General features: G+C 36.4%; 1 protein-coding gene and 1 pseudogene across 7 annotated transcripts in view; one reads left to right on the forward strand and one right to left on the reverse strand.

Annotated features, from left to right (window-relative positions):
- Positions 1-14,754, forward strand: part of LOC105489206 (vacuolar protein sorting 13 homolog C) — a 196,008-nt gene that overhangs the window by 140,791 nt on the left and 40,463 nt on the right. For all 7 annotated transcript variants that reach the window (XR_011626463.1, XM_011753896.2, XM_011753907.2 and 4 more), the window contains one exon: positions 10,376-10,611. Coding sequence is in view for 6 of the 7 variants with exons in the window: in XM_011753896.2 (XP_011752198.2) it covers positions 10,376-10,611 (236 nt within the window). In the remaining variant the exon portion in view is untranslated. The remainder of the gene's footprint in view (positions 1-10,375; positions 10,612-14,754) is intronic.
- Positions 2,584-4,278, reverse strand: LOC105489202 (phosphoglycerate kinase 1 pseudogene; annotated as a pseudogene).

Consider the following 14,754-nt stretch of genomic DNA (forward strand, 5'->3'; position numbering starts at 1 on the left):
CCCTCCCATCCCCTTCTCATCCTTTGGTAACCAACATCAACTCTCTATAAAATAAAATACACTTTTTTTTTTTTTTTAGCTCCCACATATGAGTGAGAACACGTGCTATTTGTCTTTCTGTACCTGACTGACTTCACTTAACATATGACCTCCAGTCCTATCCATATTGCTGCAATATTTGACAGGATTTCAGTAATTTTTTATTACTGAATAATACTTCATTCTGTATATGTAGCACATTTTCTTTATCCATTCATCTATTGATGGACATTTAGGTTGGTTCCATATCTTAGCTACTGTGAATAGTGCTGCAAAAAATGTGGGACTCCAGATATCCCTTCAATATACTGATTTCCTTTCATTGGGATATATGCCAAGCAATGGAATTGCTGGATTATAGTTCTATTTTTAGTTTTTTGAGGAAACTCCATACTGTTTTCTGTGTAGCTCTACTTACATTCCCATCAACACTATACAAGTGTTCCCCTTTCTCTACTTCCATGCCAACATCTATCTTTTTTTTTTTTTAATTAAAGCCTCTAACTGGGGTGAGATAATCTCATTGTGGTTTTGACTTGCATTTCCCTGGTGTTTAGTAATGTTGAACATTTCTTCATATACATGTTTGCCATTGTATGTCTTCTTTTGAGATATGCCTATTCAGATCTTTTGCCTGTTTTTAAATCAGTTTTTTTTTTTTTTTTTTTTTTTTTAAGGAATTCAAAGCACTCCGCCAAGCTTGTGGAGTATTTTGAGTTCCTTATGTTTTCTGGTTATTAATCTCTTATTAGACAGATAGTTTGCAAATAATTTCTCTCTTTCTATATGTTGTCTCTACTCTGTTGATTGTTTCCTTTACTGTGTAGCCTTTAAGCTTGATGTAATCCTATATGTTTTTACTTGTGTTGATTGTGCTTTTGAGGTCTTATCCAAAAAGTCTTTGCCTAGACCAGTGTCCCAAAGCATTTTCCCAGTGTTTTCTTTAAATAGTTCTATGGTATCAGGTCCCAAATTTAAGTCTTTAATCTATTTCAGTTTTATTTTTGAATATGGCAAGAGGTAGGGGTCTAGTTTAATTCTCCTGCAGCATATGGTTATCCAGTTTTCCCAGCACCATTTATTGAAGACACTATCTTTTTCTGGTATATTCTCATGCCGCCTTTGTTGAAGATGAGTTGGCTGTAAATGCATGATTTATTTCTGGGTTGTCTGTTCTGTTCCATTGGTCTGTTTTTATGCCATTACCATAATGTTTTGGTTACTATAACTTTGGTATATTTTGAAGTCAGTTAGTGTGATGTGTCCAGCTTTATTCTTTTTGCTCAGGATTACTTTGGCTATTCAGGTTCCATATGAATTTTAGGTTTTCTCTGTTTATGTAAAGAATATCATTGGTATTTTGATAGGTATTGCATTGGTCTTGTAGATCGCTTTGGGTAGTAGAGATATTTTAACAATATTAAATTCTTTTAAACCATGAATAAGGGATATCTTTTCATTTTTTGGTGTCCTATTTTATTTTCTTCATTAGTGTTTCATAGCTTTGTACATTTTGGTCAAATATTATTCCTAGGTATTTTACATATTTTTTTTTCGTAGCTATTGTAAATGGTATTGCTTTCTTGATTTCTTTTCTAGTTTGTTTGTTGTTGGCATAAAGCTATGCAATTGGTTTTTTTTTTTTTTTTTTTTTTGAGACAGAGTCTTGCTCTGTCACCTGGGCTGGAGTGCAGTGGTGTGATCATGGTTCACTCCAGTCTCAACCTCCCAGGCTTAAGTAATTCTCCCACCTCAGTCTCTCGAATATCAGGGACTACAGTTGTGCACCATCAAGCCTAGCTTTTTTTTTTTTTTTTCTGTAGAGATGGAGTTTTGCCATGTTGCCCAGGCTGGCCCCAAATTCCTGAGGTCAAGCGATCCACCTGCCTGGACCTCTGAAAGTGCTGCGATTACAGGCATGAGCCACTGTGCCCAGCCATTTGATTTTTATATACTGATTTTATATCCTGAAACTTTACCAAATTTATCTGTTTGGTTAGGTTTGGTTTTGTTTTTCTTTTTTTTAATGTGTGTGGAGTCTTTAGGTTTTTCTAAATATAATGGGTTGTTTGTGAATAAGGATAATTTGACTTTTTTTTTTTTTTTTTTTTTTTCAAATTTGGATGCCTTTTTTTTCTTTCTCTTGCCAAAGGGCTTTGACTAGGACTTCACTATGTAAAATAAAAATGGTGAAAGTGGGCATCCTTGTCTTGTTCTAGATCTTAGAGGAAAGGCTTTCAAATTTTCCCTCTTCAGTATGATGTTAGCTGTGGGTTTGTTATATATAGCCTTTATCATTTTGAGATATGTTCCTTCTGTACCTAGTTTGTTGAGAGCTTTTCTCATAAAGCAATATCAGTTTTTTTCAAATGCTTTTTTAGCATCTGTTGAAATGATCATGTGGTTTTTGTCCTTGATTCTATTAATGTCATGTATCCTGTTAGTTTGCATATGTTGAACCATCCTTGCATCCCTAGGATGAATCTTACTTGATAATAGTGATGGATCTTTTTTTTTTTTCCCCAGTGGACACTTTTATTGTTTATTTAATGTATTATTAATTTTGTCTCCCTACCTACAAATGGAATTTCATCTTGTTTCCATGCTGAGTAGTGAAACAGTGACAAAGCTAATCATAATAGCCTACATCAAAAAAGAACTAAGCTAACACAGCTCACTTGTTTTAACAGGCAAAATATAAATATATGCACTCTAGAATGCACAATGTTTAGTCACTGAGAAATTCAAATGGGATCTTGAAGAATGTAGGCAAATCCAGGGTGCATTAAAGATGAGCTGAGATGCTGTGCAACTGTTTAAGGGTTCCTGGCACTGCATCTCTTGGCCACTAGCTGAACCTTGACATGGAAGGTTTTAGCTAATGCCAAGTGAAGTTGCAGAAAATGCTAAGTTGACTTAGGGGCTGTGCACAGGAACTAAAAGGCAGGAAAGTACTAAATATTGCTGAGAGCATCCACCCCAGGAAGGACTTTACCTTCCAGGAGCTCCAAACTGGCACCACCCCCAGTGCTCACATGGCTGACTTTATCCTCCATGTTCCATTTGGCACAGCAAGTGGCAGTGTCTCCACCACCTATGATGGTGATGCAGCCCCTAGAAGTGGCTTTCACCACCTCATCCATGAGGGCCTTGGTTCCCCAGGCAAAAGCTTCCCATTCAAATACCCCCACAGGACCATTCCACACAATCTGCTTAGCCCAAGTGACAGCCTCAGCATACTTCTTGCTGCTTTCAGGACCACAGTCCAAGCCCATCCAGCCAGCAGGTATGCCAGAAGCCACAGTGGCTTGGCCAGTCTTGGCATTCTCATCAAACTTGTCAGCAGTGACAAAGTCAACAGGCAAGGTAATCTTCACACCATTCTTCTCAGCTTTGGACATTAGGTCCTTGACAATCTTGGCTCCCTCTTCATCAAACAGAGAAGTGCCAATCTCCATGTTGTTGAGCACCTTAAGGAAGGTAAAAGCCATTCTGCCACCAAAAATCATCTCGTTGACTTTGTCCAGCATATTATTGATCAACTGGATCTTGTCTGCAACTTTAGCTCCACCCAGGATGGCCAGGAAAGGTTGCTCTGGGCTCTCCAAGGCCTTGGCAAAGTAGTTCAGCTCCTTCTTCATCAAAAATCCTCCAGCCTTCTGTGGCAGATTGACTCCTACCATGGAGCTGTGGGCTTTGTGAGCAGTGCCAAAAGCATCATTGACGTAGACATCCCCTAGCTTGGAAAGTGAAGCTCGGAAAGCTTCTATTTTGGCTGGCTCGGCTTTAACCTTGTTCCCAGAAGCATCTTTTCCCTTCCTTTCTTCCTCCACATGAAAGTGGAGGTTCTCCAGCAGGATGACAGACCCAGCAGCTGGGTTGGCACAGGCTTTCTCCACTTCTGGGCCTACACAGTCCTTCAAGAACAGAACATCCTTGCCCAGCAGAGACTTGAGTTCTACAGCAACTGGCTCTAAGGAGTACTTGTCAGGCATAGGGACACCATCAGGCCGGCCTAGGTGGCTCATAAGGACTACCGACTTGGCTCCATTGTCCAAGCAGAATTTGATGCTTGGGACAGCAGCCTTAATCCTCTGGTTATTTGTTATCTGGTTGTTCTTCATAGGAACATTGAAGTCGACTCTCATAACGACCACCTTCCCTTTAACATCCAGCTTGTCCAGCGTCAGCTTGTTAGAAAGCGACATTTTGGAAATATAGCTGGGAAGAGAGGTCAGTGATTCGGACAACCAGGGAGCCTGCTGCAGACTTGCACTCGGGAGACGAGAAGAATGTGATGGATCTTTTTAATGTGTTATTGCATTCTGTTTGCTAGTATTTTGTTGAAGATTGTAGTTATTGTTATATCTTTGTCTGGTTTTAGTAATAGGTTAATGCTGGCCTTGTAAAATCAGTTTAAAAGTATTCCCTGCTCTTCAGTTTTTTTTTTTTTTTTTTTGAAGAGTTTGAGTAGAATGGTTATTGGTTCATTTTTTTAAGTGTTTGGCAGAATTCAGCAGTGAAGCCATCAGGTCTTGGCTTTTCTTTGAGGGAAGACTTTTTATTATTGCTTTGATCTTGTTACTTGTTATTGGTCTGCTCAGGCTTTGTGTTTCTTTTAAAATAATTTTTAAAAATTGACACATAATAATTGTACATACTTATGGGGTACATAATGATGTTGTGCTATATCTGTAATGTATAGTGATTAGATCAGGGTAGTTAACATATTCATATCTCAAACATTGATCATTTCTTTGTGTTGGGAACATTCAGCATCATTTTTCTACTAGCTATATGAAACTATATAATAATATTGTTAACTATAGTCATCCTACAATGCTGTAGAACACTAAAACTGATTCCTCCTATCTTGCTGTAATTTTGTATCCTTTAAGAAATCTTTCCCTATCCCCACTTCTCCCTATCCTTCCCAGCCTCTAGTATCTGCTGTTCTAATTTTTACTTCCAGGAGACCAACTGTTTTTTAGCTACCACATATGAGTGAGAACATGCAGTGTTTAACTTTCTGTTCCTGGCTTATTTTACTTAACATGATGTCTTCCAGTTAGGTTTTCTGTTTCTTCAGGGTTCATTATTAGTAGACTGTATGTGTCCAGAAATTTATCTCTGTCTTCTGTTTTCCAATTTGTTGGCAGATAGTTGTTCAAAATAGTCTCCAATGATCCTTTTGTATTTCTTTGGTATCAATTGTTATGTCTCCTTATTCATGCCTGATTTTATTTATTTGAGGTTTTCTCTTTTTTTGTAGTCTAACTAAAAGTTTGTCCATTTTATCTTTTCAAAAAACTTTTTGTTTCTTTGATCTTTTGTGTTTTTTAGTCTCAATATTATTTATTTCTGCTCTGATCTTTATTATTTTTTCCTTCTACTAATTTTGGTTTTGGTTTATTCTTTTCTAGATTCTTAAGGTATATTGATAGGCTGTTTATTTGAAATCTTTCTTTTTGATATAGGCATTTATTGCTGTAAACTTCCCTCTTAATGCTGCTTTTGCTGTATCCTATAGATTTTGATATATTGTGTTTCCATTTTCATTTGTTTTAAGAAAATTTTATATTTCCTTCTTAATTTCTTAATTGACTTATTTTTCAGGAATATATTATTTAATTTCTATGTGTTTTTATACTTTACAACTTCCTCTTATTATTGATTTCCAGTTTTATTCCATTATGGACAGAAAAGATACTTGATATAATTTCAACTTTTTTGAATTTTTTGAGACTTGTTTTGTGGCCTACCATATGGTCCGTGTGCTGATGAGAAGAATGTATATTCTGCAGCAGTTGGATAAAATGTTCTGTATATGTCTGTTAGGTCCATTTGGTCTAAAGTGTAGTTTAACTCCAGTGTTTCTTTGTTGATTTTCTGTCTAGATGATCTCTCTATTACTGAGAGTGGGGGTGTTGAAGTCCCCTATTAATATTGTATCTCTTCCTTTAGATCTGTTGTTATTTTCTTTATACGTTTGACTGCCCTGATGTTGGGTACATACATTTACAACTGTTATGTCCTCTTGCTGAATTGACCTCTTTATCATTATATAGTGACTTTGTCTCTTTTTACAATCTTAGCCTTGAAATCTTTTTTATCTGATGTAAGTATAGCTACTCCTACTCTTTTTTTCTTGGTTTCCATTTGTGTGGAATATCTTTTCCTATCCCTTCACTTTCACCTTATGTGTGTCTTTATAGGTGAAGTGTGTTTCTGGTAGACAACATATAGTTGTGCCCTATTTTTTTTATTTACCCAGCCACTCCATTTCTATTAATTGAAGAATTTAGTCTATTTACATTCATTGTTATTACTGATAACTAAGGATGTACTACTGCCATTTCGTTACAGGATTTCTGTTTTCTGTTTGTTTGTTTGTTTTTTGTTTTGAGACGGAGTCTCGCTCTGTTGCCCAGGCTGGAGTGCAGTGGTGCGATCTCAGCTCACTGCAACCTCCACCTCCTTGGTTCAAGCAATTCCCCTCCCTCAGCCTTCCCTAGTAGCTGGGATTACAGGTGCACACCACCACACCTGGCTAATTTTTTTGAATTTTTAGTAGAGACGGGGTTTCACCATGTTGGCCAGACTGGTCTCAAACCCTTCACCTCAGGCAATCCATCCACCTCAGCCTCCCAAGGTGCTAGGATTACAGGCATGAGCCACTGCGCCCAGCCTTTCTGATTCTTTTATAATGCCCCTCTTTCTTTCTTCTTTTCTTACTGTCTTCCTTAACGGTTAAGTGGTTTTTCTCTGATAGTATGTTTTTAGTTAATTGCTTTGTATTTTTTGTGTATTTATTATAGGTTTTTGCTTTGTGGTTACTATGAGGCTTACAAAAAACATCTTATAGACACAATACATTATTTTAAACAAATGACAACTTGACTTTGATCAGAAAGGAAAACAAGGAAACCAAAAAGGAAAAACTAAAAACGCTACACTTTTAAGTCCATCCCCATACATCTTGACATTCTGTTGTCTCAATTTATACCTTTTTTATATTAAGAGGTTGCTGTAATTATTATTATTTTTGATAGATTTGTCTTTTAGTCTTCATACTAGATATATGAGTGGATTATACACCACAATTATGGTGTTAGATTATTCTGAATTTGTCCGTGTACTTAGTTTTATCAGTGAGTTTTATGCCTCCAATTTTTTTTTTTCATTTTAACATCATTTTCTTTCATATTGAAGAACTCTTTTTATCATTTTTAGTAAGATGGGTCTAGAGGTAATGAATTCCTTCAGCTTCTGTTTGATAAAAACTTTATCTCTCTGTCATGTTTGAAACATAGCTTTTTTGGATACAATATTCTTCATTTGCAGGGTTTTTCTTCCCCTTCAACACTTTGAATATGTTGTCCCAGTGCCTCCTGCAGGGCATGGTTTCCTGAGAGGTCAGTTGCCAGACAAATTGCAGCTTCTTTATATGTTATTTGCTTGTTTTCTTTTGTCACTTTTAGGGTCCTCTCTTTGTCACAGGCTTTTTAGAGTTTGATTATTATATGCCTTAGGGTAATCTTATTTGGATTGAATCTGTTTGGTGATCTATGACCTTTACCTATATATTTCTATCTTTCTCCAATAGGGAAAATTTTCTCTTATAAATTCTTTAATTAACTTTCTACCCCTTGCTCTTTCTCACCTGTCTCTTGACCACCAGTGACTCTTAGATTTGCTCTTTTGAGGTTATTCTCTATATTTTGCAGGCATTCTTTGCTCATTTTTATTCTGTTTTCTACTCTGTGTATTTTCCAATAGCCTGTCTTAGAGCTAACTGATTCTTTCCTCTACTTGACCCAGTCTGCTGTTGAGAGCCTGTAATACATTTTTCAGTTCAGCAAATTTATTTAGTCATTCCAGCATTTCTGTTTAATTTTATTATTTCAATCTGTTTCAGTTTCTCTGATAAATTTCTTAATTGTTTTTCTGTGTTGTCTTGGAAGTTGCTGACTTTCCTGGAATTGCTACTTTGAATTCTTGATCTGAGAACTCACACGTGGCTGTCTTATCAGAGTTTGTCACTGGCACTTTGCTTTGTCTATCTGGGGAGGCCATGGTTCCCTGCTTGCTGTTTCTTTTTGTGGATACGTGTCTCTGGCTTTACACTGAAGGATTGTTTATTTATTCCAGTGTTTGTTCTCTGGCTTGTTTTGGTCTTTCTAGAGTATGTTTGCTTAGAGGTCGGTTGCAGTTGCCTGTGGATCTCCTTTATCCTAGATTACTGCTTCCTGTTATTAGCACTAGATGGTGGCATAAGTCCTGGTTTGCTTCAGTTCTCAGAAACATTTGGCAGTACTGTCCCCAGTGGTGGGGAGGGGGTTGCATCTCAAAGGGGATATCCCAGCTATGTAGGAAGGCTGCCCAGTGGTTCCTCCTCAGAAGATTTATGGACTGTGCCTCCCACAATGTTGTGCTGCTGAACAGCCACTCTGAATAGGCGTCTCCTTTGGCTGAAATAAAGAGCAGAAATTCTTGGGCTGGAGTTTTTAATCCTGCTTCCCATCTTTGCCTGTAGCCTCCACTGGGGGTTTTTCTTCCTAAGGCACTTGTGATGCTTCCCATGGGCTGAGTCAGGAGTGGTTTTCCTGCAAGAAAACCCAAGATGTGGGGAAGCTGGCTTTCTGCTTTGATCTCACTTTATCCAGTGTAGAAATGGTGAGCCGAAGAGGAATTTCCTGCATGCAGTGCCAAGCAGATTTGGGGAGAGGCATTGTAGGTAGAGAAATTCATTTCTCTTACCATCTGCGTGGAGCTTTTCTCTTCTCTGTGGCTCCAGGAATTGTGTCGGCCTCAGGTTCAAGTTCTGGGATATTGCTGGTGATAATCTTGGCACTAGAAGTTTATGTTTGGTTTTCTGTGATAAAGAGTGAAGCCACATTGCTTCTACTTTTCCATTTTGGAGGTATCACCCTCTGTTGATTTTAATTTCTGACCATTTCAAAGCAAAATTATTAAATAGATAATGATAATATGACAAAGAAGGAGTGATAGCCATAAACCTTCATGCAATGAATAGTATTGCATCAACATGTAAAACTTAAAATGCTAGAAATTAACTGAAACACAATCACCTGGGGATATTTTATTGTACTTCATTTAATTTTTAACACAAGAAATAGATGAAAAACAAGAGTCAAATAATATTGGAAGAATAACTGTGAACTAAGATACATAGCACATTTTGTAGTTTACAGATACAGAATTCACCTTCTTAATAGGTATGTTTGAAAATTTGATCTCTTGTTAGAATAAAAAAACTGGGCAGGCTTCTTTGATCTTATAATATACCTTGAAAGTATTAGTAAATTTTGAACGTTAATGACGCTCAACTGTTCTTATGCTCTTGGTAACTTCAGTTGTTTTTGTTTTTTGTTTTCTCCCCTGGAAAGCATGGAATGGAAAGTACATAGTAGGTACTTGTACTGCTTATTGAAATGAACTGTTCTATTTTCATTAAACCTAGAATGAAGTAGAATTTATTATTTTAACCTCTGAAAACACTGACCAAATAAAGCCTTATATTTTTAAGTGCTACATACATTTTAAGTGCTTCGCCAGTGTGATTCACATAAATATTTCCTATGTTATAGATCACGAAAACATAAAAATAAGCTAGGCTGGTTTTGTCCGAGGTTACATTTCTTTCTTTTTTTTTTTTTTGAGATATAGTGTCGCTCCTGTCGCCCAGGCTGGAGTGCAGTGATGCTATCTCAGCTTACTGTAACCTCCGCCTCCTGGGTTCAAGCAGTTCTCCTGCCTCAGCCTCCTGAGTAGCTGGCATTGCAAGCGCCCACGACCATGCCTGGCTAATTTTTGTATTTTTAGTAGAGACGGGGTTTCACCATGTTGGCCAGGCTGGTCTCGAACTCCTGACCTCAGGTGATCCACCCGCTTCAGCCTCCCAAATTGCTGGGATTGTAGGCGTGAGCCACCACACCTGGCCTAAAGTTACATTTCTGATAAAACTTCTGAACCATTCTGTTCTCCAGCTTGGAGACAAATAATCATCTTATTGCATTGGTGCCACCAAAGTATCCTCTTGAAAATCCTGCTCTGTGCCCTTTCAGCACTCAATTGGTTATTCAAACTAAGGTATTAAAAAACTACGTACTATTAGTCTTAGTTTTTGAAAATAATTTGTGAGTATATTTTAAAATAGATTATAACTTAATTTATGTCATTTTGATGGTTAGAATTTTTCAATTTTAGTAGTGCTTCTTAAACTTCTTCAATCTTTCTCAGTTATTATAGTTCAATTTTATATAATAAAAAGTTACTATGTGCAGGTTTAATGAAAAGTCTTTCTTTTTCCCAGGATGAATGTGGACAGTTTCCATATGATGCAAACATCCAGATACACTGGGTATCATTTCTAGATGGGCGCCAGAGAGTTTTGCTTTTCACCGATGATGTTGCCTTGGTTTCCAAAGCACTACAGGCAGAAGAAATGGAACAGGCTGATTATGAAATAAACTTGTCTCTCCACAGTCTTGGGCTTTCACTGGTTAACAATGAAAGCAAACAGGAAGTTTCATATATTGGGATAACCAGGTATGCAAGAAGGAAAATAAGACATCCTAAACCTTTAAAAGGCATTGAGTTCATAATAGCCAATTTGAGGAAAGTAAAAAGATACCTGGTTTGACTTTGGTATGCTGTATATTTATTCAGTAAAACTTACTGAATAATTCTTTGAACTGTTCGTTGAAAAGCCCCGAGGATACAAAGATGACTAAGATGCTGTCTTTGTCTTCACAATACTCGTTGTCAGTTGGTGGGGAAAAAAGTGGTTTGTTTCTTTCCTTGTTGTCCTTGTGTGTGTGTGTGTGTGTAATGAGTTGCAAAAATAGAAAAGGAAAGGATGTACGAAGAAGGATGTATGTGTGCAATGGAAATACAGAGGTATAAGTGACTAGTTTGTGCAGTAGAGGTTGGAGAAACTGTCAAGAGTCAGGGGAAACAGAAACAAATTGAAAAAAAGGTTCAGAGAGGAGGCAGTATTTAATATGAGTACATAATCTTTAATGGGTGGCCATTTAGAATTTTGTAATAGTTATGGGACCAGTTATTTTCTGTAGTTCTATTTAAACCTGTGTAAGAAAAATATTAGAACATTTAGTTGATTTTAAAAATCACACTTAATTTGGTAAAACGCTTATTCTTTTTTGGAGGCCGATGGGTGGAATGGTTGACGTGATACCAAATATAATCACGATAGGATCTGTCAATAAGCACATGTTTGGGGAAAGAAAAGCAAATTAAGGAGAAAATTAAATAGATAATCTATGTAATGAACTTTGCACAACACCTGACAAACTAATGATCATAAATGGTATCATACATACTATTAATATAATGTTAATATATTTATATATATATAGGCAATGCATTCTTTGTTATATATTTCGGTATTATATGATATTTTTAAACTAAACATGGTAATCATTTTTAGTTATATAGGTCCAGTTTTCTGTTTTGTTCTTTGATAAAACTTTTTACTTTAATATTGTATACGCTGTCCTAGTTTGTCAGGTTTACCTTTATAAGAACATTTAAAAATTTATCTAAAATAACTTCAGTACCTTTTTTATGACATGGTACACATTCAGTGAAATCTAGATTTCCAAAGGAAAAACATCAGTTACATAATTTTTAAAAACAGACTTTTTTTTGAGCAGCCTTATGTCTAGAGAAAAACTGTGCAAAATAAAGAGTTTTCATATACCCACACTCTTCTTTCTCCTGTTACTAACATCTTGCAGTAGTGTGGTACATTTCTTACTATTGATGAGCTAATACTGATACTGATACTACATTATTATCTAACTTCATTATTATCTAACTTCTGTATCTAACGTTAAGTATTACTCTTTGTGTTGTACATTCTATGAGTTCTGACAAATGCATAATAAGCTGTATTCACCATTACAGTATTATATAAGATAGTTTCACTGCCCTGAAAGTCTCTCAGCTTCCTCCTGTTAATCCCTCCATTCCTCTTCTAAACCTTTGGAAACCGCTGATCTTTTTATTGTCTCCAAAGTTTTTCTTTTTTCAGAATTTCATTTGGTTGGAATCAAACAGTATGTAACATATTCAGATTAACTTCTTTCACTTGGCAGTATGCTTTTAAGGTTCCTTTGTTTCTTTTCATGGCTTGACAGCTCATTTCTTTTTATTAAATAGTCCATTGTATGAATGGACTATTACTCCAGTTTGTTTATCCATTCAACTATTGAAGGAGGTCTTGGTTGCTTCCACATTTTGGCAATTATGAATAAAGCTGTTATAAACATTCATGTGCAAGTTTTTGTGTAGACATATGTTTTTCTCCTCTTTGGAGTAAGTGCCAAGGAATGTGATTGCTGGATCATATGATAAAAGTATGTTTAGTTTTGTAAGAAATACCGAATTATCTTACAAAGTGGCTGCATCATTTTGCATTCCCCCCAGCAATAAATGAGAGTTCCTGTGGCTCCACATCCTTGCCAAAATTTGGTATTGTGTTTTGGATTTTCGCTATTTTAATAAGGATGTAGTAGTATGTCATTGCTTTACTTTGCAGTTTTCTGATGAGACATGATGTTGAGGATCTGTTCATATGCTTATTTGCCATCTATATATCTTCTTTCCTGAGCCACCTGTTCAAATCTTTTGTCCATTTTAAAATTAGGTTATTTTCTTAATGTTGAGTTTTAAGAGTTCTTTGTTTATTTTGGATACTAGTCTTCTATCAGATATGTGTTTTGCAAATACTTTTTCCCAGTCTGTGGCTTATCTCTTTATTCTCTTAACTGTTTTTATTTTTTTATTTTTTATTTATTTTTTTTTGAGACGGAGTCTCGCTCTGTCGCCCAGGCTGGACTTCAGTGGCCGGATCTCAGCTCACTGCAAGCTCCGCCTCCCGGGTTCACGCCATTCTCCTGCCTCGGCCTCCCGAGTAGCTGGGACTACAGGCGCCCGCCACCTCGCCCGGCTAGTTTTTTGTATTTTTTAGTAGAGACGGGGTTTCACCGTGTTAGCCAGGATGGTCTCGATCTCCTGACCTCGTTATCCACCCGTCTTGGCCTCCCAAAGTGCTGGGATTACAGGCTTGAGCCACCGCGCCCGGCTCTTAACTGTTTTTAACAGCAGAAGTTTTATATTTTACATCAGACTCATCAATTATTTTCCTTCATGGATTGCACTTTTGGTGTTGTATATAAGAAGTCTTCACTATACCCAAAGTTACCTAGATTTCCTCCTATTATCTTCTAGGAGTTTTATAATTTTGTGTTTTATATTTATTTATTTTTATGTATGTACGTATTTATTTATTTTTGAGACAGAGTATCACTCTGTTGCCCAGGCTGGAATGCAGTGTTGTAATCACCGCTCACTGCAACCTCTGCCAGCTAGGCTCAAGCAATCCTCCCACCTCAGCCTCCTGAGTAGCTGGGACTACAGGCACGTGCCACCATGCCAGGCTGATATTTTTTATTTCTTTGTGGAGATGGAATTTCGCCATGTTGTCTAGGCTGATCTCAAACTTATATTTAAGTCGAATCCAGTTTGAGTTATTTTTTGTGAAAGATGAAAGCTCTGTGTCTAGATTTGCTTTATTGCATGTGGCTGTCCGGGTGCTCCAACATAATTTGTTGAAAGACTTTGGTAGTTTCCTCATTTAGATCACATACACTTTGTATTAGATTGTGTTTATACATAGTTTGTTTCTTTGGTGCTAATGTAAATGGTATTCTGTTTTTATTTTAAATTTTAATTGTTTATTGCTGGCATGTAAGAAAGCAGTTGACTTGTATATTAACCTTATATTTTTGCAATGTTGTTATAATTTCTTATTAGTTACCAGAGTTTTTGGGTTGATTCTTTGGGATTTTCTGTTTAGACAGTCATGTCAAATGTGAACATAGGCACTTGATTTCTTCACTCCCAAATTTACTTTCTTGTCTTACCACTTCTTGGACTTCAGTACTATGTTGAGGTGGGAATAATTGAGAGTGGACATACTTGCCTTGTTCCTAATCTTGGTGGGAAAGCATCTGGTTTCTCCCTATGATGTTAGCTATAAGTTTTTTGTAGGTGCTCTTTATCAAGTTGAGGAAGTTCCCCTTTGAGTTGTCTCAGAGTTTTTATCGTGAATAATGTTGGATTTATAGTGTCTATAGTAGATATTTTATTCAGTGCCTTCACTGACTGGTATCCTCTAAATACATTTTATAGTTAGAACATTGTTAACACTACCATTGACTAGTATAAACAAGCTATGTAAAGTAAAATATTATAGATTTTAGTATTCTCTAATTCACGTGCCAGCAAAGTTTGGCCTGTGAACCAAATCTAGTCCAGTGCCTGTTTTTGTACAGCTTTTGACTTAAGAATAATTTGTTTTACATTTGTAAATGGTTGAAAAAAATTAAAAGAAAGTAACATGAAAATTGTGCAATTCAGTTTATTTCCCATAAATAATGTTTTGTTGGGACACAGTGATTTCTGTTCTTTTACATGGCTGCTTTGACATTGCTACTCAGTGCATTACAGATCACAGCGTGTTTGAGTTCATGCATATTGTTCTGCAGCATTTTTTTTATTACTGATATATATCCATCATATCAAAACAAGAGAAAAGTGGACTTTGAATGTTATTCTTTTGTAATGAAATGTGGATTATCTTCTTATTTAAAAAAGCATTATTTT

Source organism: Macaca nemestrina, chromosome 7 (genome assembly GCF_043159975.1).
Source record: "Macaca nemestrina isolate mMacNem1 chromosome 7, mMacNem.hap1, whole genome shotgun sequence".
Classification (NCBI taxonomy): domain Eukaryota; kingdom Metazoa; phylum Chordata; class Mammalia; order Primates; family Cercopithecidae; genus Macaca; species Macaca nemestrina.